The 24,257-nt window shown below is 39.3% G+C and overlaps 1 protein-coding gene across 1 annotated transcript in view; it reads left to right on the forward strand.

The window, feature by feature from the left end:
- AK9 (adenylate kinase 9) overlaps positions 1-24,257 on the forward strand; it is a 155,146-nt gene that overhangs the window by 3,694 nt on the left and 127,195 nt on the right. Inside the window, exons 3-7 of the mRNA XM_034765894.1 lie at positions 10,834-10,897; positions 14,773-14,825; positions 14,958-15,054; positions 18,657-18,769; positions 21,169-21,345. Of these exons, the coding sequence (XP_034621785.1) occupies positions 10,834-10,897; positions 14,773-14,825; positions 14,958-15,054; positions 18,657-18,769; positions 21,169-21,345 (504 nt within the window). The remainder of the gene's footprint in view (positions 1-10,833; positions 10,898-14,772; positions 14,826-14,957; positions 15,055-18,656; positions 18,770-21,168; positions 21,346-24,257) is intronic.

Consider the following 24,257-nt stretch of genomic DNA (forward strand, 5'->3'; position numbering starts at 1 on the left):
AACATAAAGGAATAGGGTTTTTTCTCTTATATAACATAAGTATTCTGTATCTCAATATGATGATGACAATTGCACAGCCTGTTTTGGTAGGGTTTGTTTTTTGGGGCCTAACTGACTTGTCAGTTACAATTAGAGGTGTTAGTACTGTGAGTAAAGGTCACAGATTTCTCCAAGATTTTCTTTTGTCTTTCAAAATGTCAGTGTAGAAGGTTCGTGTCGGGGCTCGACCCTCCTGGGCAGGAGGGGAGCCACACCGACTCACTACCGGTGGAACAAGCAAACAGTTAGTTCAGGGGCTCAGGCCCTCAGGCAGGGGCTGAGCAAACAAACAGTTAGGGGGCTCAGGCCCTTTGGTGCAGGGGCTGAGCAACAATACAGTGGTCAGGCTAGGCCCAAGGCCCTATACCTGAGCGTTGGGTGAGGGGGAAGCCTGCCACCCATGAGCGGGGTGGGGACACAGGCCCACCCACTCCATTGCATCCCAGCCCAGGGCCCTAGGAGCAGCTGCTGCGAGTCAGTGGGGTATTCTGACCAAAACACACTGACATCGTCTCGTACGTGTCTGCAGCCTGACCGGGGTCGGCTACCCCCGGGCTACTTCCAGGTTCCCCCTCAGGGCCTACCTCATCCGTGGCACCGGGCCCAGTCCAGTCCATCAGCATGGGTTCCTCCCGGCTGGGGCTTGGTAGCAGGTCCAGCAGCTCCTCAGGGAAGGCCGGTGTGGACTCAGGCGGCTCCTCCGGGTAACAGCAGGGGCAGAAGGGCCCTGGTGGCATCTCGCCTTCATGGTTGGTGTGGGGGAGTTCCAACGGCCCCTCCCAATGACGGGAGTGGACAGGCTCCAGTGGTTCCTCCTCATAGTGGGCTCGGGGCAGCTCGGGCCTCAGAGGTCTCCCAGCCACACGTCTGCTCCCTGCGGTGGCTAGGGCCTCACTGAGTTCTGGCGGCCGGCTTTTATACTTCCTGTCCCACCCCTTGACTTCCGGGGGGCGGGAACAGGCGGTGGAGGCTCTGCCCACTGGGGTGTTCGTAAGGGCACTCCCTCTGCTGGGCAGGAGGGGAGCCACACCAACTCACTACACGCAGCCAATATGTTTGTTTTTATGTTCATCATATTTTAATATTTAAAACATGATTAATTACAAATTAAAACAAATATCAGTAATAGACAAAAAACTTTCGATTGAATAAACTGAGTTACAGAAACATATGATAATATTGAGTACTATTTAGATCTTTGTTTAAATAAGACTGCCCTTTAATCGGGAAGAACTGGAATCCACCAAGGCATCCTAATTGAGAGGCTTGTATTGTGTTATTGTTGTAATTTAAGGGCTTCTCTTTTTCCTTAGAAGTTATGTGGTCTATTGGACCAAGACAAGATAATTAGAAAGTTGCAAGTACTTGTGTTGTTTTCCTTTGAGCCACTAGAAGTTAAAAAGGAATGGCCTGCCCTGTTTTAACCTATAAAGGTTTCTCAAAAATTCTATCTTTATGCAAATATGGAAGCAATTTTATATTTTCAAAGTTAACCCAGCCTTAGATGTCATTCAAAGAAAATGCTTTCTTTTATCATTGGGCATTGAAGCACAGGCAGAATGGACATTCTCAGCACGAAATGCTGCCTTCAGTGAATTTTTATTCTTACTACCTGGCACAGGCCTCATAAATTAATACAACATTGAAGTTCAGAATTTAAATATGCAAAAGGCAGGAAATTCAAACATTAAGCTTCTATAGAAACACTAAGTCAACCGTATATATTTTTCATTTATGTAATTTACTGATAGAGCAGCTATCACCATATTACAAGGCACTTCTTTTAAAGCTAAGAATAAAATTCCATGGAAGAAAACAAAAGCTAAGCCAAATAAACACATTTTCAGCATGGTCAGACTCAGGCTAGGTCTATCAGTATAATAGTACAGTATCAGCTAGGGTGTGATTACTTACAACATTATTATACTGGTAAAAAGTTCTAGTATAGACAGTTATATGCCTATTTTGTTCAGGAAAGTGATATAAGTTATACCAGAAAAATAACTCTTTTGTTTATTGAAGCTGTGCCTCTACTAGTGGGTGTTTGCCAGTAGACCTATACCATCAAACCCTTTCTACGGTAGGCAAAGCATCAGTTGGAACTGAGTATGGATATTTGGCCAGATGGGCAAGCTCCACCGTGGTCTCACTAGCATCTGCTCATTATCAGGATTTTCCTTTCTATGTAAGGAAACCTTCTGCATGGCACTAGGAAGGTATTCAAGCCTTGAAACAGAAAGACTTGGATCCAATAATATAGCAGGGTTCCGTTAGGTCCCCCTACAATTTTAAGGGATATTTTATCAGAAGAAGAGTTAGTGGAGCAACCCGAAGAGCTGGATCCTGACTCTGGGGAGATAACCTCTCCAGAGGAAAGTGTAGGGTTGACTTCAGCTTCATAGCCATCAGAAAATGTGGTGGTGTTCCATGAGTTAGTGGATAGGATGACAAAGGCACTGGACATTCCTTTGGTTCCCATTGAGGTATCCTCACACCCTGTATTTGACATTCTAGGAGCAGCTATCAGATAAGTGGTTACACTTCTATTGGATGGGTTATTGCAACCACATATGTTGATTTGTGCAACACCTTCATCATCTCAGCCTACGTTTAAAAAAAAAAAAAAAAGCTGATAAATTGTACCACTTTCCCCGTGTGGGTCTTTCAGATGTTTCATACATACTTCTCCTCAAATTCATTAGTGGTGGAAGATGCATTTCATAGATCTAAGAGCACTCCTTCTTGGATATGTTTGTGAGAAAAAAAATTCGTCTGCTACTCTAGGTATGCGAGTGGCAAATTATCAAATTATTTCCCTGAGGAACATGGGAGATTATTGAATGCTCTTTTAATGAAAGGGTGCAGTGTGGCCAAGCATAGACTGAGTTCAGCTGTCAATTCATCAGATGTTTCAGACATGGCTATAGCTTCAGCTGTTTCTTTGAGGCATCAAGCCTGGTTGAGATCAATGAGATCATGAGATGAGGATGAAAACTGAAGATCTCTCATTTGAAGGATACTGTCTATTTAGGGTAAAAACTGATAGGTTTTAGAGAAAATGAAAAATGTGAAATCTATGGCTAGATCTTCTGGTGTTTTTTAGCCAACAAAAAGGTTGTCATCAGTTCCACTATTTAGAAATCAGAAACAGTAACTACCATCTTCATCTGCATCTTACTTCTACCAAAGGAGGAATTATTATCAGCCCCAGAATCAAGGGTCAGCATCAGCAGCAGTGGAAGAGGTCCTTCAAACTTTGCAGCAAAGGGAAATCTATGGCTTTATCTTTTTCTGGGCTTCAGTCGAGGTTTCAGCTTTGACATGATGACAGAGGAGCTACAGACCACTCTGATACATGTATTTTTCCATTCAGGGATCACCTGTCCCACTTTTACCACCAATGACAATCTGTAACATCAGACAGATGGATTCTATATATTATTTCAAGTGGTTGCTCAGTACAGTTCAAGATCTTTTCTTTTCCAACCCTCTCCCCCTACCCTTTATCCCCTTTCAGGGATTCATAGCATAAGGACCTTTTGAGAGCAAAGTTTCTTTCTTCTGAAATCAGGAGAAATATTGGAAGTGCCTCTCAAATACAAGAGGGGAGGGGGGTTTATTCACATTTCTTCCTGATTCTGAAAAAGGATTGGGGTCTCTGTCCCATCTTGAATCTCAGAAAATTACATTGGTTTTGAAAGAGATTTCATTTCCCTACCTCTGTACCCATTTCCGTACCTCTGTACCTCTATTATCCCCTCCCTTTCTCTTCAGGATTGGTTTGCAGCTCTAGATCAAAAGGGCATGTATTTCCGTATTTCAGTAAGGCCATTTCATCAGAAATACAGTAACTGCGTTTTATGGTAGGAAAGGAACATTTCCAGTACATGGTCCTTCTTTTTGGTCTGTTCATTGTCCCAAGGGCTTTTTCACAGTGCCTTTCTGCCAAAGCAACATATCTTAGAAAACAAGGGATTTTCGTATGCTCCTACCTAGACGATTGGTTATAAAAGAAAGCATTATCAAAAGAGAAGATTTTTTTTTCTAGACGTAAATAAATTGGTCAAAATCACTTCTATGTCCAATATAGAGGATCCCTTTTATAGGGGCTGCATTGAACTCAGTTGTAGGCAAAGACTTTATTCTGGAAGATAAGTTTACAAAAATATGGTTGTCTAAACCTCTGTTCCATCATTCACCAGAGCAGACTATATCCTTTTTTCTAATGATAATGGGATTGTTAGCATCAATCACATCGGCAACCCCAGATGCTTGTCTCCAAATAAGAGTGTTGTAATACTGGTTGTCAAGAATTACAAGCTTGGTGTGAGGAGTATGTATTAGAAGTTGGTCATTCCCCAGAGGGTGTTATTAGCACTGATGTTATAAACACAAGATCAAAACGCGAAGGACATACCATTAATTCTTCCTGTGCTTTTGATAATAGTCATTTTGGACACATCCACTTTAGGATGGGGAGGGGAGGCTCATTTAAACAGTTTGCTGTTAATGGGTCACTGGTCACCAATGGAAAAGAAATTACATATAAGTGTATTAGATCTGAGGGTCATCAGGTGGGCCTGAAAATAATTCTTACCTCAGATCAAGCACAAAGCAGTTCAGGTGATAGCAGACAATATTACAGCCTTATATTACTAGAACAAACAAGGGGGACATTCCCTTCAAGTGTGCACAGATGCAACAAGTCTTTGAGAATGAAAGCAGGACATTCACCCAGTGGCAATTCATGTGCCAGGGGAAAACAACACCCTTGCAAATTATTTGAGCAGGTTAACTGCTCAGAATCATCAGTGGTCCCTAAAGGAGGTAGGGGTAACAGAGCTCCTCTGTTTGGGGGTGTCAATTGCTCTTAGTGCAGTCTCTCTAGGGGTCCCAGCTTTTTCCTAACTGGTCCCCTTCAATTCATCTGCAGTTAGATCAGTCCATAAACTCTTAGTCTCAATTTAAGTTATCAGCCCTGAAACTTCAGGGCTTACAGTCTGCTTCTTGGTTTCACAGAGGCTTCCTAGCATAGGGCTATTGCCCCACTATCCCAGGCCATTTTGCTTCTCTTTCCCTCTCTGCTCCCCATCCTGTATAGGTAGCTTTTTTTTCTTTATTGGTCACAGCTGTGGGTGTATGTCTTCACAATTGACAGTTCTAGCAGCTGTGTAGGGGTCTGATCAGCCTGACTGTCTCCTCTCCCTTCTGCTTATGTATACCCCATTCCTATTTGCATGAAGAGCAACACGCAAACCTTCATTTGCCTCACCTCACTGCTTGGGTGATAGAACTCTGGGATTGCTAGAACAGTCTTATTCATTCAGTGTACAGAAGGATCTTGTTAATTCAAGAAAAGAGTCTACACCTAAATGTTATGATTATAAATGGAAAAGATTTTTATTGTGGGTTAGCATAAATGAGGTGATCCATATACTATGCCTATTCGTTGAATTTTAGAATATTTATTATATCTCAAAAGGTCAGGTCTCTGTCTTCTATTAAGTTCCACCTGTCAACAATTTCAGCATGTTCCTGTAGAAAGTAAATTGGTATTTATTCATGATGTATTTAAGAGATTCTTAAAAGGTCTTAATAATCTATATCTGCTGGTGAGTGAACCTGTACCTGCCTGGCATTTAAATGTAGTGCAATTAATGCAGTGTTCATTTGAACCTATGGAAGATTGTATATTCTTTTATTTTCTGTTAAGACAGCATTAATAATAGCCATCACCTCAGCGAGGTTTATTATCAAGTTAGAAGCCTGAATGGCAGAATGGTCAACGAGGAGGTGTTCACTACCCCCACAGTCAAGACACTTTCCAAACCTTCCCACATCACATGGACTTTAGCTAGTGGTATGAGGAATCTGCTTTCGCCCATGCCCACAATCTCTGCCATTTGGCCGGGTTGCATACTGGCCTTTGGGACCGCACTCTACTTAACCCTGTATCTCTCTGCCCCAAGTATTCCCTGCTATCAATTTGGACAGCCTTAACATGCTCCATATCTGGTTTTGCAGAGGCTAATCTCACAAAACCAATATGATAGGTTTCAATTGCTTGGGAGTTTTCTGTGTTGAGGATAGCAGAACTAACATGAGCTATTGGTTGCCTGCTTCCTCTTAGCACAGGACATTTATTCCTTAGGTGATCAGTGGAATTACACTGATAGCACATTTTGGGCTCTTCTGCTTTTACAGGAGATTTGGGATGAGGGTTAGAGGAATGTTTTTGGGTAAGTGAATGTTTAGGCTCCCAGCCCCTTTCTCTCTTCCCAGGGATAAAATGGGATCCTCCCTTCCCACCAGTTTTAAACCCCTTTCTGTGGCCTGCCCTCAATAGACGCCTGATTCTGTTCGAAGGCATCAGCTAAAAAAGCCATCTCATCCACAGACTTTACATCTTTGTCCCATAGAATCTGCTTTACATCAGCCTTACATATGCTTAGGAAACATGCTTGAGCAACAAGATCCAACATTCCCTCAAAACTCGCAACCTCTTTACCCCTTACCCATTTTCCCAACAAATCTTTCATTTTGTTTACATATTCCCCATTACTCATACCAATATCCGTCTTAAGATTCCTAAATTTAACTCTATATGTTTCAGGGGTAATCTGAAAACTTCGCAAAACAGTATCTTTAAATTTACAGTAGTCTAAAGCATCTTCAATAGGCAGTCCATTGAATACATTTCGAGCTTTACCAGTTAATTTCACAACCAGGGTAGGAACTCTCTTATCAGGGATTTCATGTATTCCACACAACCTTTTGAAGGTAGACAGATATTCAGCAATATTATCCTCCTCGCTGTATGCAGCACATAAGTGGTCCCACTTGTGGATTTTTGGAATGATGGGACTCGTTGGGATCGGGGGCCTGTGGTTCTGCTTCTCTAGCAAGTCCAGCTGGTGTCTTCTCTCTCTTTCTCTTTCTTCTCTCTCTTTTTTTTTTCTTTTATTTCCAGTTCTTATTCCAGTTGCAATAATCTGAGGTACTCCCTCTCCTTTTCTGCAGTTTCCTGTCTGGCCAGCTCTAGTTTTGTAGCTGCCTCACTGGTAGTCATTTTTCTGCTTTCTTGTGCTTATTTCCCTCATCTGAAATAAACAAACAGAAAATAACAAAATTGTGACTTCCTCCTGACTGCCCTTAGCCACTGCACTTAAGACTCACTTAAAATCACAAATATCAGTGCTTAAAGTGTGAACTTCACTTGGAGTAATAAGCTGTACATACACCCTGCTCACTGTGCCACTGTGATGTTCCCCTCTGGTGTTATCTGGACCGGTGATCTGCTAGGTCACTCCAATCCTTGACTCTGGGAGCCAGCCTTGCCTGCTCTGCTGTGAGAACCCCCATTACTGGGCTGTTCACGCATAGCCTCTGTCATGTAAGCTGCTCCTTGGATTGTGCAACCGAATGAGACTAGCCAATATCTCCGGTCCCAGACACAACCCTAGGAACCTCCCTCTTGCAGTATCCAGTTATGCCCACTGGATGCTGCAAGCTTATATGAATTCGTCAATTTAACAAAGAAATTGATATGTACCACGCTCGTTATTCCAAGGGGAGCCTCTGACATGCTTCAAACCAAATGAACTGCTTCCAGTAGAATAATCAAATTTATTAACTATAAAGATAGATTTTAAGTTATAAGTCAAAGCACAAGAAGTTGAATATGGTCAAATGAAATAAAAGCAAAATGCATTCTAAGCTGATCTTAACACTTTTAGTGCCCTTACAAACTTAGAAGCTTCTCACGACAGGCTGGCTAGTTTTTTTTAAAAAATATGAAGATATACCTATCTCATAGAACTGGAAGGGTACCTGAAAGGTCATTGAATCCAGCCCCCTGCCTTCACCAGCAGGACCAAGTACTGATTTTGCCCCAGATCCCTAAGTGGCCCCCTCAAGGATTGAACTCACAACCCTGGGTTTAACAGACCAATGAGTTATCCCTCCCTGCCTTAGTTGCGCTTCAGCCAGGCTCTCCCCTTTCATCAGCACTTCGGTTGCTTGGTGATGATGTCTGTAGATGGAGGTGGAAGAGAGAGGAAGAGCATGGCAAACGTCTCTCCCTTTTATCATGTTCTTTCTTCCCTCTTGGCTTCCCCCCCCCCACCTTCAGGGTCAGGTGAGCATTACCTCATTGTAGTCCCTAACTGACCAAGGGAAGGGAGGTGACTCATTCGAGAGTCCAACAGATCCTTTTGTTGCTGCCTAGGCCAGTGTCCTTTGTTTCTGTGAGGCTGGGCTGGGTTTGTCCCATACATGCCCTGATGAGGTATGAACTGCCCCTCTGCTCTTGGAGAGTTTTTGCCTGGTTTTGTTTAAAGTCATAAGGACACATTTTCAGCCTCATAACTATATACATGAAATTACAACCTATAACATTGCTATAACAACAATGCTCAGTGCATTATGAGCCTTCTGAAGACACCCGACATGACAAACTTTGCATTGGATACCACACAATCATTTTATAGGGATGAACATGGGGGTGCAGGGTATTCCCATGAGGTACTGAACGTCACAGTACTAAGGTGATTTTCATCTTGATCAGTCTATAAATTTACCAGTGTTTTTCCCCAAATCTCACAGCCAGGATGGTGAGGCTAAATTACATACATTGGGTGCTTAAAGTGTGGTAGCTTACTACTTATGAAGTATTTTAGACAATCACCCAATCTCTTTATTTCTTGTAAGGAGAAAAACAAAGGCAAAATGCAAATACTTTGTCAGTGTACAAACACTTTCTAAATGGGGACTATGTATTAAAGAAGCATACAAGCTAGGGTATCCCTGTTCCTGAATAGGTCAGGCCACATCCTGCCAGAGTACAGGTAGCCTCTATGGGGTTTACAAGACACAGTTCTCTAATAAAGCATCTTACAATTCATACACAGAGTTCAATTAAGACTTTCACTATACACCACTCATTAGACTTAGGGCTCAAAGATTTCTATAGCACCCTAATGTGTTGTGCATTAATTGGCCTGTGTAGACCTTGCTGGTGCACTTTAACTTAGTGCTTTTTAAAACAGTATTGTGTTAAAGCACACTAGGCAACCTTTAGTGCATACCAGCAGCGCCTACACTGACCATTTAACACGCAACACATTAGTGTGGTTTAGAAATCACACCCATGTAGAATACATTCCCCCACCGTGTATACAAGCCTTTAGAGTCTAGATCAGATGCAAAGTTTGGGAAAGCAGTACTTCAATCCTTGTTCAATTAGGATTCTGTATCCCACCATCCTGGGTGAGATGTACTGCTTGTTAATCTATCCCACAAATGGAATATGTAGAGTCCATCTTGAGGAACTCCAGTTACAGGTAAGTAACCTTCATTTTTGTAAAAACTATAAACAGAACATGCACAGTTAATCAATTTAATGTTGCTGTGGGGGTCTTTAACTGTTTAACTTACTGACTTTTTGCATTTAAATTCTCAGCCTAAATTTATGCTAAATTAGATTCTTGCTTTTTATTTCCTTTGTGTTTCTTTTTCCTCTAAAAAAAATAAACTGGGGACATACTTAAGGGATTTAGGAAACAAATGCTTACAAGTTTAACAGCACTGCTCCAAATTTGTGCCAAGATGAAGATTATGATGCACATTATATTTAAACATAGAAACATAAGAAAATGTATATATTGCAAGTGTTCATGATGCAAGTTTCAGTCACTTATAATGTTCTGAATTAATTTTTCAAACTTATCAGGATTATGAATCTTCACTGAGGACCAACTACGTGTCATGTTTGATACTTTAACATTCAGACATTTTTGGGTTAAAGTGTAATTTTACTCTGAAAAGTGACCATAAAATGGCATAATAGGACTTCCTGTTTATTTCTTGGATCCTTCCTTCTTTTGCATAATCATCAATAATAAAGGTTCAGGAGGCCAAATTATGTCTTTAGGTACATCTGTGTGATATGAAACTTAGTAAACAATTTTGTTGATGTTGCACAAGACCTGGCAGAATCAGTTCAGTCTTAGCTATGTTGGCTCTTCAGCAGGCAATTCGGTGGTGGGTCCCTCGGTCCCTCTCGGACCTGCCGCCGAAGAAGAAAGAGGCGCGGTGGAGCTGCCACCAATCACAATCACGGCTTTCCCCCCGCCCCCCGATGCTTGGGGCGGCAAAAACCCTGGCGTCGGCCCTGTTCTTCAGAGCTAACATAAGTGAAAACACAGCAAAAATGATTTTTCACTGAAGTTATCAGATAAAACTGAATATGCATCGGCACCAGATCTGTGGATTAAGAAAGTATTAGTTGTACACAGAGTAGGGCACATTTTAAGTGCAAAAAATTTTGCAGAAATATTATCCGCCCACCTTCTTTTTATCCTTGCCTTACTCAGAAACAGCGAAAGATTTTATTCAAACTTGCCCCAAAAATTAACTGTAGGCTGAGATGAAGGATGTGAAGTTTTAGTCCCACAAAAACTTTTTATAGAAACTCATGAGCAACTCATATTAAAAGTTTAAAATAGTCTTACTCATAAATACAAATATATTTAATATGAAGGAAATCAGTTAAAGGGAACAATTATAATATATCAAGAATAGTGGGAAATACATTATATGTTGCCCAATGACTTTAAGCAGGTTTGTGTTATAGCACATAGCATAGAGGCCCTGATCCTGACTAGGGCTTTTAGTGGCTACCATATTACAAAGAAATAATAACAGGACATGCATTTCATTGCATTTTGTTATGTGAGTACAGTAATGGCAAAGTCATTCTAATTTTAAGAAAATATGTCTTTTTTTCATTTTAAGGGTACTGGGAAGAAAACATTAGCTAGAAAAATAGCTCAGTTATGGAAATGCACACTCATTGAAGGTAAATATCAACTGTAATCACACCACTATAATACTTTTTATTTTAGCTTTCTTTATGTTCTCTGAAATTCTAAATGGTACATTATTGACCACAATGAAGGTCATTGGTATAGGAAAACTGTGATAATCTTTCAGGAAACACATCATTGTTGAACATGGCAAATGCATCTGCCGTTTAGCTACATGGGTTCTAAACAAGTCAGTTTTCTCCTCTTTTGCAGGAGGGAATGTAACACCTAATGACCAAAGTAGGGCCCAGTCCTGTAAGATGACCTGAGCAGATCCATATGTTTATGTGGAACCTTGTTGAAGTCTGTGGCGGGTCCACATAGGCACAGGGGTCTGACTGCATGGCTCAGCTTATAGGATCAGGTAGTGTCTATCTTTGTTCTGTGTTTGTACAGTACCTAGCACAATGGGGTGCTAGTCTATGAGTTGGGCTCCTTAGCACTTCTGCAATATAAATAATAATAAAAGCAAATCTGTGCTATTATCCTGACAATACCAAGCCCCCACCAAAACACATTCTAAGGCTCATTTGAGGCAGTGGGGTTCTCCCACCTTGCAGCCTTCAGCAGGTCCACAGGAATAGGAAATGCCCCTTTGGTCTCCTGCTCTCTCCAGCTCCACCTTCCTCACCCCCTCTCCGTGAAGATCACTCAAGGTCTGCAGGAGCAGAGCCTTTAATTGGAAATATTCTCTTTTGTTCCACTGTCAACTGATTGCTAGGGAGGCATGTCATTTTGAGACATCTCAGCAAGGAAAAGGGCTAGAGACTCAGATACAAAAAGAATAAGCTTAGGTCTCCAGCAGCTTTTTGTTTTTTTTATACTAAGCTTGCTGGAGCAGATATTCTGTAGCAAAGGAGGGAGGTTATGATTGGTTTTGCTACAAAGTGGCCAAAAAGATTAGAATACTTTTTAAACTCCAGTGAACACTTCTATTTTAGGATGTAATTCAGGAATCCTTTGTTCAATTCAAATTAAGTGTAAAAATGTAATTTAAAAAAGCCAAAAAAGAGATTGAAGAACAGCTAGCCAAAAACTCAAAATAATAACAAAATGTTTTTTAAGTACATCAGAAGCAGGAAACCTGCTAAACAACCAGTGGGGCCCCTGGACGATCAAGATACAAAAGGAGCACTTAAAGACGATAAAGTCATTGCGGAGAAACTAAATGAATTCTTTGCTTCAGTCTTCACGGCTGAGGATGTTAGGGAGATTCCCAAACCTGAGCCATCCTTTGTAGGTGACAAATCTGAGGAATTGTCACAGACTGAAGTGTCACTAGAGGAGGTTTTGGAATTAACTGATAAACTTAACAGTAACAAGTCACCGGGACTAGATGGCATTCACCCAAGAGTTCTGAAAGAACTCAAATGTGAAATTGCGGAACTATTATCTATAGTTTGTAACCTGTCCTTTAAATCGGCTTCTGTACCCAATGACTGTAAGATAGCTAATGTAATGCCAATATTTAAAAAGGGATCTAGAGGTGATCCTGGCAATTACAGACCGGTAAGTCTAACATCAACACCGGGCAAATTAGTTGAAACAATAGTAAATAATAAAATTGTCAGACATAGAAGAACATAAATTGTTGGGCAAAAGTCAACATGGTTTCTGTAAAGGGAAATCATGTCTTGCTAATCTATTAGAGTTCTTTGAAGGGGTCCACAAACGTGGACAAGGGGGATCCAGTGGACATAGTGTACTTAGATTTCCAGAAAGGCTTTGACAAGGTCCCTCACCAAAGGCTTTTACATAAATTAGGTTGTCATGGGATAAGAGGGAAGATCCTTTCATGGATTGAGAACTGGTTAAAAGATAGGGAACAAAGGGTAGGAATAAATGTAAATTTTCAGAATGAAGGGGGGTAACTAGTGGTGTTCCCCAAGGGTCAGTCCTAGGAACTTAAAGCAGACTGTGAAGAACTTCAAAAAGATCTCACAAAACTAAGTGACTGGGCAACAAAATGGCAAATGAAATTTAATGTGGATAAATGTAAAATAATGCACATTGGAAAAAATAACCCCAACTATACATCAAATTTGATGAGGGCTAATTTAGCTACAACAAATCAGGAAAAAGATCTTGGAGTCATCATGGATAGTTTTCTGAAGATGTCCACGCAGTGTGCAGCGGCAGTCAAAAAAGCAAACAGGATGTTAGGAATCATTCAAAAAGGGATAGAGAATAAGACGGAGAATATTTTATTGCTCTAATATAAATCCATGGTATGCCCACATCTTGAATACTGCGTACAGCTGTGGTCTTCTCCTCTCAAAAAAGATATACTAGCATTAGAAAAGGTTCAGAGAGGGGCAACCAAAATGATTATGGGTTTGGAACAGGTCCCATATGAGGAGAGATTAAAGAGGCTAGGACTTTTCAGCTTGGAAAAGAGGAGACTAAGGGGGGATATGATAGAGGTACATAAAATCATGAGTGGTGTGGAGAAAGGAATAAGGAAAAGTTATTTACTTGATCCCATAATATAAGAACTAGGGGTTACCAAATGAAATTAATGGGCAGCAGGTTTAAAACAAAAGGAAGTTCTTCACACAGCACCCAGTCAACCTGTGGAACTTCTTGCCTGAGGAGGTTGTGAAGGCTAGGACTATAACAGGGTTTAAAAGAGAACTCGATAAATTCATGATGGTTAAGTCCATTAATGGCTATTAGCCAGGATGGGTAAGGAATGGTGTCCCTAGTCTCTGTTTGTCAGAGGGTGGAAATGGATGGCAGGAGAGAGATCACTTGATCATTACCTATTAGGTTCACTCCCTCTGGGACACCTGGCATTGGTCACTGTTGGTAGACAGGATACTGGGCTGGATGGACCTTTGTTCTGACCCAGTATGGCCATTTTTATGTTGTTATGCTCACTTAAATTTTGCAGAAAAAATGTTGCCTCAGCCCCATATATATCCTACAAATTTAGAGACTGATGCAACTCTTTAAATTAAAAATGGGGGAAAGCTAAATTGGCTTATAACAACCTTAACTGTAGAGAAATTACTGTAAACAACCCTTTGTTCAAGTTAATTATAATATACATGATTTGGCTGATTTTTTTTCCCCATGGAATATGCATATTCAGTAAATCTTGTTATGAATAAACATTACGGATTTCTAGTGCATTAATTAGAACATATGGAAGCCCTCTGGTGGCCAAAAAAACCTTCAGATTTTGTGGTGACCAGAGGCTTTATAACATATCAAATAAAATGTCTTTATCACATTTTGAAGGCTTTAAGTTCAAATCATGCAAAAATTTCTGTTTTAATAAAATCTCTTAACTTTATTTCCGTCAATGCAAAAATTGATTACTTAAGTCATCCCACTTTTTTAATACAAAGTGACACCTGATCTAAACTATTTCACGTGAGAAAAAAATAGAATAAGAATTTTTCAGCTACATAAGGATCAGCCCTCTTCTCTGCATGTGGAATGCCCCTTGACTTCAGTGCGGCTTATATATGTGGAGGGTTTGCAGGATTATCCCCTGAGGCTCCATCCCATCAATGCAGTTCATAAAGCCATATGCAGGAGCTTTGAGTGTAAGGGGGTATTAAACTAGCACTGTCTTGTTTAATTTGACCATTTAAAGAGTAACCCTTTTTCTCAGCTGGCTACTTTAAAACTGACATCTTTGTATGTCTGAACTGTTCTCTTTTTGAAACTTAACTTCTTAATATGTGAAATGTTTTTGGGCTCAAAGATTCAACACCAGATTTCACAGTAGTTACATTATGATCATATGAAATCACTAATAAAGACAGCCATGCTAGGCTAACAGTGTACATGAAAACATACTAATTCACACACGGTATGTTTTATTAATTGCTTTAATTTTGTTCTGTACATTTTTTAGCTTTGGAAGTAATAGAAGAAAATATTACTGCAGGAACAGAATATGGACTTAAGGTAAAAATCTACTGTTTTATTAAATTTCATGACATTCATAAGGCCCAATCTTGTTCCCCTTAAAGTCTGTGGCAGCTGGATGGGGCCACCATGCAAATATTGTAAGATGTTACACTTTACATTTTCCTTTAGATGCAGGAATTGCTTTTTGGAGGTCAAAGTATTCCTGAAGAACTGATTACAAAGATGATTCTGAAAAAGATTGAGTCACCAGAAGTTGCTCACTTTGGTATGTGTTGTCATTTTTCAGAACTTTTAAAGTACACCCACCCTAGCCCTCTAAAACTTAGTTTTGTCTTCTTGTATATCCATAGCATATGATATTTAAAAATTCTGCTATACTGCAATCTGTCAGATTCAATCAGACATTTTTCCCACCAGCATTGTAGAATCTGTCTTCACTGCTTCATGCAGAACATGGATATCTGTAAATTATAGTGACCTGAAATGGCATTTAGGAAATACTGTATTAATAGTGGAGGACAAAAGAGTGCTATGTACTCATATACGCACCAACAGAGTGATATTTTTCAGCCAAATTATATCCTTTTGATTTTCTGTAATAAAGATGAGATATTATCAGAGATTGAGGTGTCAAAAGTAGTAGTTCTGAAACAAAATAATTTTAAAAAGAAGTAATTCCCCAGGCCCAGAGAGTATACATCAAAGAGTGCTGAAGGGACTTAAGTATGAAGTTGCTGAGCTGCTAGCAAAGATATATATACAATCTCTCATTTTAAAACAGCTACAACACCAGAGAATTGGAGGGTAGGAAATGTTTTTTTTTTTAAAGGCTGTATGGATGATCTAAGGAATTATAAACTAGTAAACCTTATATCTGAAGCTGATAAACTGGTAGACACGATAATTGAAAACAGAATAATAAAACACCTGCACGCTCATGACATGATAGTCTATTCAGAGAACAGTTTCTTCAAAGGAAAATCATATCTTACTAATTTTAGAATTCTTTGAACATGTCAATAAAGTAGTGGATAAAAAAGAACCAATTGATATAATTTTGACTTTCAAAACGTCTTTAACAAGATCAAAAGAAGATACTAAAGAAACTAAATACTCATGGGGTGGGAGACACTGTCGTGGATCAAAAACTGGCTAAGACAGGAAATTGTAGGAATACATAGTCAATTTTGTCATGGCAAAAGGTTAACAGGAAGGTGCCTCAAGGATCTGTGTTAAGATTGGTATTGTCTAATATACTAATGATCTGGAAAGGAGGATGATCAATGAGATAGCAAAATGTGTAGATAAAAAGTTATTTAAAGTAGTCAAGTCCAGAGAAGTCTGTGAAGAACTTCATAGGGACTTAACTAAGCAAGGTGAATGGGCAACACAATGGCAGATGAAGTTAAATATTGATAAATGCAAAATAATTCACATTAGAAGGAAAAATTTGAACTCATTGTACAGTTTATTAGGGTTCTAAATTAATTATACCCAGTCAGGAAAGGGATCCAGGGATAATTGTGGACATCTCAATAAAAACCTCTGCTTAATATGCAGCAGTGGTCAAAAAGCAAACAAGATTTTAGGATGCATCAGTAGTAGGATGGAAAATAATGTGTAAAAAGTTATACTGCCATTATCTAAGTGGGTGATATGCCCTCATCTGGAATAGTGTGTGCAGTAATGGGTTTCCCTTCTCTAAAAGGATAATGCAGAATTAGAGTAGGAAGCCATGCAGAGAAGGGTGACAAGAATGATTAGGAATATGAAAAAAACTCAGACAGAGAGATGTTGAAGAGATGGGGTTGTTTACCTTAGAAACAAAATGAATAAGAGTGGACATGATAAAATAATTAATGGCATAGAGAAGGTAGATAGGCATTTCTGTTCTCATAACACAAGAACAAGGGAACATTTAATGAAAGTAAAAGGTTGCAGATTCAAAACTGGTAGGTAATAGGAAATACTTTTGCACTCAAACCCTAATTGGACTCTGAAACTCATTGTCACAAGATGTTGTTAAAGACAAAAATTTGGCAAAATCCAAAAAAAGAATTGGACATTTTTATATAGGTAAGAAAAATACTTAGAGTTATAATAGTTAATTTAAAAAAAAAAGAGTATTAGAAGGGATATAAAACCTCATGCTTCAGGATTTAAGACAATTTCTAACTACTGGGAATTAGGATTAGACTTTTATGGAGACAAGATTATCCTACATCTGCCTACTGAGGATTTTCTTGCTCTTTGAAGCATCTGGTGCTGCCTGCTGTTGCACACAGTTTACTGGTCTAGATGGATCAGAAGTCGGATCCAGTATAGCTGTTCCTGTGTTCATTCGGGTCATCTGGAAGCCATCAGGTTCCATCACCCTTCAAGGACAGAGTACAAAAACTGGTCCTTTACCACAGCAGGCAGAATCTCTTCACAGAAGGAAATGTCAGGGTAACTTTAACTTCCCCCATCTCCATTCCAACCCAAATACTAGATCCATAGTGCAACAGACAAGCTATGTGAGCTGAGTCAGAAACTACTTAGGATGGTCCTATCGTCATCATGACAGGCATGAAATCCTGAGATACTCTAGAAAAGTAATCATCTGCATGGACACTGAAGTAACAAACATTGTCAAGCATGGTTCCTCCAGTGCTACCACAACATAGGATATGATCAGTTTAGCATCAGTTTTCTGGTGTTTTGAATGATCAGCACACAAACTAGCCCATCCTAGCCCAGGATTCAGACACCAGATGGGCACACTCAGATCTGTCACCAGGATTTCTGCACTTGAAACTGGATGCAAAGAGCACAGACATGAATCTTACTTGTCCCCCTGTTGCCTTATGTTGCTCCATATACATGGCTGGAGTCCATGGCTGGAGAAAGATCTAAGCTATGCATGCAAAGGATATATATACTGTTGTAACTCTGACCACTGACCTTACATTGAAAAACAGAGTCTAGTTCCCACTCATTGTAAAGGAATTTGTTCTGCATCCCATGGATCTCCCACCTCCCTAATACAAGGATAACCCTCTATGTCCCAAGAAAAAGTGACCCAATCTCTCTCAGAAAGCTCTCACCTCCAGAGCATGGGAGGAGATTCCTTCACAAAATACAGTTACGGAATTCCTACTTCCTATTGAATTCACCTCCATAGGTCAATGTGACTCAGTCTATTTCCAAACCAAACATTTTCTATTCAAGCCCTCTTATTCCATCATTTTCAATCACCTTAATATTCCACCTGCCACTCAGCAAAGAACAGAATGACATTAGATGCTACTGAGCATGCATCTCTCAGTATAAATAGCTTATATAACTTCATGCATTACTAGTAATTGCTACATGATTCAGACTTTCCAGATTGAATTTCAAGGTAATATTTAGCACATATAAAATTGTTAGTGTCTATTTTGGGCAATTTTTTCCTCTATATTCATTAACTGAATTAACAATCTTTGAGAATTATATACACCTCTACCCCGATATAACACTGTCCTCGGGAGCCAAAAAATCTTACCGCGTTATAAGTGAAACCGCGTTATATTGAACTTTCTTTGATCCGCCGGAGTGCACAGTCCCGCCCCCCCAAAGCGCTGCTTTACCGCGTTATATCCAAATTCATGTTATATTGGGTCGCGTTATATCGGGGTAGAGGTGTAGTTATCTTGAAAGTATTGTAGCTTTGTTATGTCACTTTGGGTAATCACAGGTAAACCTTAGCTATCAATGTGGGTGGCCATGACAAATGGTTCTAGCTATATGTCTATCTAGATGTAATGTTTAAAACAGATAAATATAAATATTTAGTATGTTGAAATAACTTTCCAAAAGATGTATTTAACAAATTTTTTTTGGCAGGTTATGTTCTCAGTGGATTTCCTTCTCTCTCAGAGGAATACATGACTATTTCGGAGCAAATAGAGAAAATTAGAAATCTAAAATTAAAACCAAATTTCTTGATTAACCTTAAGGTAATGACAGCTTTGATAACTTGCTAATCATTTTCATACTTATTCTTAAAATAAGATTAATATTCTATAGGAGTCAGTGTCATTTTTTACATATATTGAAGTATGATAGCTGTTGCTAAGGGCCAAATTCTTCTTTTACAATGGAGTTGTCAAAGAAGTTACTCTAGGTTTACGCTGCTGTAATAGACAGCAGAATTTGGCCCTAAGGACCGATCCTGCAAGTTATTGAGCCTCTCCTATAACTTCAGTGGGAGTTATAGTCGTTGAGCACCTCTTGATCAGTTTCTAAGACTGGAACAAAAAGTACATGTTCCATGACGATAAAGCCTTGGGATAATAACAGGGTATGGATATTATAAGTCAAAGCCAGTAGAAGTGCTATTTGAGAAAAATTCTTGGGAAAAATTAGTTACATATTTGAGTGAAAAAACAACTTACTTATAGTCCAGCCCTCCTTGTCTAATTGCAAATAATGGTGAAAATACTACTTACAGATCAGTTATTTACAAATCAGATTTGGACTGACTCTGCAAACTCTGCTATGCTCTCTTGCAAAATTTACTAAAATTCCCCAAATAGATGTATAGAAGACACTTTCCAAAAATTACTGTAATATACATTTAGAAATACACATTATTGTAAGCAGGGCCAGCTCCAGGCACCAGCTAAGGAAGCAGGTGCTTGGGGCAGCCAATACAAAGGGGCAGCACTCTGTCCGCTAATGGGGTGGCACATCCAGGTCTTCAGCAGGAATTCGGCAGCAGGTCCCTCAGTCCCTCTCTTCCTCTTTGAGCTGCTGCCAAAGTGCCACTGAAGAGGAAGAGAGGGGGTGAAGGACCTGCCGCCGAAGAATGAAGAGGCGCAATTGAGCTGCCGCCAAAGTGACGCCGATCGGCTTTTTTTTTTCCCCCGCCACTTGGGGCAGCAGAAAACCTGGACCTGGCCCTGATTGTAAGTACAGTAGTCAGAGGACTTCTTACTCCATAGTTCTTAAAAGAACAAGAAATATACTGATCTATTAGGTCTTTTCCCACTCTAACTTCTAAAATAATGAATGGGCTGCTGAAACAACAGTATTTGTTACATTGTGCATGTACTCACAATAAGATTTTGCTTGTGGTTGCTCAGACATTACAGTAAGTACCTAAATATGTAGCATGTATGTGAGACAGAGATGGTAGTTGGTAGGCTTTAGTGGAGTAGTGGGAGTGCTGCCACTTTGCTAGATGTCATTACATTTTTTTCACACACAGCCCAAAATTCTACATATTTGATAATTTAAAGACTTAAATTTGAACATGTCCAGTGAACATTTTAACTGCTAATTTGAAATTATTTGGTTTCTGAGAGCACAAAAATAACTTGAAACCCCAATACAAAATACTCTTTTGTGCCATTTTAGGGGAAGGAGTTGTTATTTTTAATTATAGGAACTTGAACCTTGTTTTAATACCAGACAGTGCAAAAGACTTATTTCAAGCGGGACATTCTGTATGGTTTCACACATAAAATTCCATATAAATGGGTGATACAGTTTTACACCATCAGAAAGGAATTCTTGACTTCATGTACATACTTCATCTCCCCCTCTTGACTTCAGCTGAAGGAAGGTTAAGACCTTAAACTCCAAGGAAGGAATCTTGGCTCTACTGCAGTCAAATGAGAGTTTTGTTATTGACTTCGGTGGTTCTAGGTGAAATCCTGGATGTAATAGAATTGTGGCTATTTTCACTATCTCAAAAAGAAAGGAAGAGGAATCTCTTTAGAAATGCATGATCTATGAATAGCTTTTAATTACTCACTTCGGAAAAATCTTGTTTTATTTGTATATCAAAAAATGGCAAAGAGGTGGCTTCTTTGGGGGGGGGGGGGGGAAATGCCTCTTCTTGCCTGCCTCTGAAAGTTGTGTGTCATATGGCAATCACATGAGATCCCCTAGTTCTTGCAAAGGAAGCAAGGCAATCTCCAGAACTCTGTTAACACTTAAAGGGGTTGCTCATGTAGTGAACTTATCATGCCCAGTACTTGGCAACATGGTCCAATTAAACAATACTTTGTTCAGTAGAAATTGCTCCTCCCCTTCTGCCCCTCCCTGGATTAGCTGTCACTGTTTTCTCAGGCTTTCCAAAGATTGGGGAAAAGCCAAGTGAGGTTATGTGGTAAGTGATTGGGGAGTAGCCTTTGGGGTTGGAAATTGTCTATTTAGAAAGGCTCTTCCCATATCCTTTTGACATCTTGTACATTTAATTATTGACTGTCTTTTTTTAAAGTTGTATGTGCCTAGAAGTGCAATATATAAAAAAATGTTTAAAAGTAGGCCCTATTACTTTTAAGAAAAAATAATATTGTTATGACAATAACATAAACAGAAAGTTTTCTTTCAATTATTTCTTAACTAGTGTCCTGACTATGATTTGTGCCAAAGACTCTCTGGGCAAAGACAGCATCCTGATGCAGGGCAGATATACCAAAGGAACCAGTGGGATCCTGAAATTATTGACAAACGGAAGAAAAAGAAGGATCAACATAAAGGAGAAGATGAGGAAGAGGAGGAAGAGCAGGAAGAAGAAGATGAGGTAACTGATCTTAATCCACAGAAGAGACTCTCTTTATTAGCAGCTATGTCAGAAAAAGAACAAAGCTCATGGACATTTAAAAATAAACTAAAAAACCTCAAGTGTTACTCTGAATGCATTTTGTTCAAACTTGTTTTTGTAAATCAATTGCTGTTCTGCTTTAAGAGATGTACTATAGTATTTAAACAAAATTGTAATACTCATTCAGTAAAATTATTTAGTAGTATTGATAAGATTTCAGCTTGTTTATCAGTTTAGGACTATCATAAAAATACAGTAGAATCTCAGAGTTATGAACACCTCAGGAATGAAGGTTGTTGGTAACTCTGAAATGTTCATAACTCTGAATACAATGTTATGGTTGTCCTTTCAATCCTTTACAACTGAACATTAATTTAATACAGCTTTGAAACTTTTCTATGCAGAAGAAAAATGCTGCTTTTAACCATCTTAATTTAAATGAAACAAGCTCAGAAACAGTTTCCTTACTTTGTCAAAACTTTGTTTAAACTTTTCCTTTATTTTTTTAGTAGTTTACTTTTAACACAGTACTGTACTGTATTTCTTTTTTGGTCTCTGGTGCTGCCTGATTGCATACTTCCTGTTCCAAATGATGTGTGTGGTTGACCGGTCAGTTCATAACTCTGGTGTTTGTAATTCTGAGGTTCTACTGTACTGTGAGATAATATCTTTTAGTTGGACCAACTTCTATTGGTGACAGAGACAAGCTTTTGAACTACACAGATACAACTCTATGTATCTCGAAAGCTTGTCCCACCTTGTCTCACTAATATCCTGGGACCAACACAGCTACAATACCACTGCAAATAAAATACTGTAACTTTTTAAACAAGATATTAATTTCTTTCACCTCCAGAGTGAGTCTTCTTGGCATTAATTATAACACAATAAAAATAGAGTAGCAATTTTGTTGGAAAGAGGGAAAAGCTAAAAATAATATATATTTCAAGTCTATATAAAATATCAACTGATTATGTACAGCTAATCAAAAATAAATTATGAGCACTTACAAAATATGTATAATGGATAAAATTCATGCTAATCTTTGTGATAGGTTGTACCTCTAGAGCACCATGGGGATGAGAGTGGGCACCTCTCCTCAGATGTCCTTCTCTGGCTGTATATCTGGTTTAGATGTGTGGTCCTCTGGCCGTAAGTCTTAGGGGGGTGATAACCCCCACTTCTAGGCACGAAGCAGTCCAGAAAATGGTAAGGGCAAACCAAATAACAATGCATCCCACAAAATAGTCCAGGCTTACCCAGTGGTCCCCTGTAAGGTCAGAGGACAATAGTCTCTGAGGGGGGTCTGAAACCTTAATTCCTTGTGTCCAAAGAACCTAGGCTGTGCACCCAGAGTTCTAAACAAAAAGGGAAAACAAAGTAAAGAAGGTCCCTCTAATCCTTCAGCAGGTCCAGGTGGCAGAGGCTCTTCAGCTGTTCTCCTTGTCAGTGAGGCTAGGGAGCTCTAGTTCTGCTTACCTTTTAGTGCCACCATGTACTTTGCAACAGAGGGTCCTGTGGCACCTTTAAGACTAACAGAAGTATTGGGAGCATAAGCTTTCGTGAGTAAGAACCTCACTTCTTCAGATGCAAGTAATGGAAATCTCCAGAGGCAGGTATAAATAGGATATCGTTATCTCCATACTGATTTATACCTGCCTCTGGAGATTTCCATTACTTGCATCTGAAGAAGTGAGGTTCTTACCCACGAAAGCTTATGCTCCCAATACTTCTGTTAGTCTTAAAGATGCCACAGGACCCTCTGTTGCTTTTTTACAGATTCAGACTAACACGGCTACCCCTCTGATACTTGACACCATGTACTTTGTTTTTTTGGCACAGCAGCCTCATCATATGAAGTTATGACCACCACTTTCTTCATTCATTTTTAGCCAAGTTTTTTCTTATATTCTTTCGCTCAGTCTAGTATCCATAAGGAAATGCAGCGAGGCTTCCCCCCCCCCAAACACACACTATTCTATTTCTGTGACTTTTTAATTAGTCCATTAAGGGAAAAATCTTTGCCAAGCTGACTCAATGTTTTCTCAGAGAAACTTTCTTTCCATAGAATATTGCCCACAATACCATAGAAAACATGATAAACAGTTTTTTTGGTTTGGCACATATTACATAGCCTATCTTTACATCTTTTTAGTAAGTTTAACTTGTATTTGGCATAATGACATGTTAACACTGTAAAAATGAATACTTCGCTTTTTCTGTCATGACTGTGGAGTATAATATTATCTTCAATTTTTGAGCCTACATCATAGAACCTTTGTTCTTTTGTTTCCTTAGTCCATAGTTCTTGCCATTCCTTTGCAAGCTCCCTCATGACCATACTTTTAAATTCTTGTCTACTCAAGATAGAGCTGAATGTAGGGGCAGGCGACCCAGGCAACCACCTGGGATGGTGAGCTTGGAGGGGCGCCGGGCTCACGGTTTTATTTTTGTTGTTAGCAACAAAGGGGAAAATAGAATGTTTGAAGGGAAATGTTTCAGGTACGCCATATGTGGATTCATTTTTTCACTAAGCTAGCATGTTCTGGACCTTTGTAGAATCTCATGGAATCTTCCAGATTTTCTGGGAAGTACATTTTCCTTAAACCTCCTAGAATGTTGTCAGTCATGCCCTGTACATTTCTATTATTCTAAAAAAAATTTTTTTTTAAAATTTCCATAAGTTTAGAGGAAACATTTTTTATTTGCTTGCATATGGTATGAATAAATACAGATTTACAGATCCTAGTGTGCAAATGTATTGTCTTATATGACAGGGATAAATCATGCAGGCAAATTGTGCATCGAAGTTGTGAAATGGGCTACAAATACTATGAAAATGGAGGGGGGACACTGAAGGCTCTTGTTGCCTGGGGCACCATTTAGTTTAG

The sequence above is a fragment of the Trachemys scripta genome, chromosome 3 (assembly GCF_013100865.1).
Source record: "Trachemys scripta elegans isolate TJP31775 chromosome 3, CAS_Tse_1.0, whole genome shotgun sequence".
Taxonomy (NCBI): Eukaryota; Metazoa; Chordata; order Testudines; family Emydidae; genus Trachemys; species Trachemys scripta.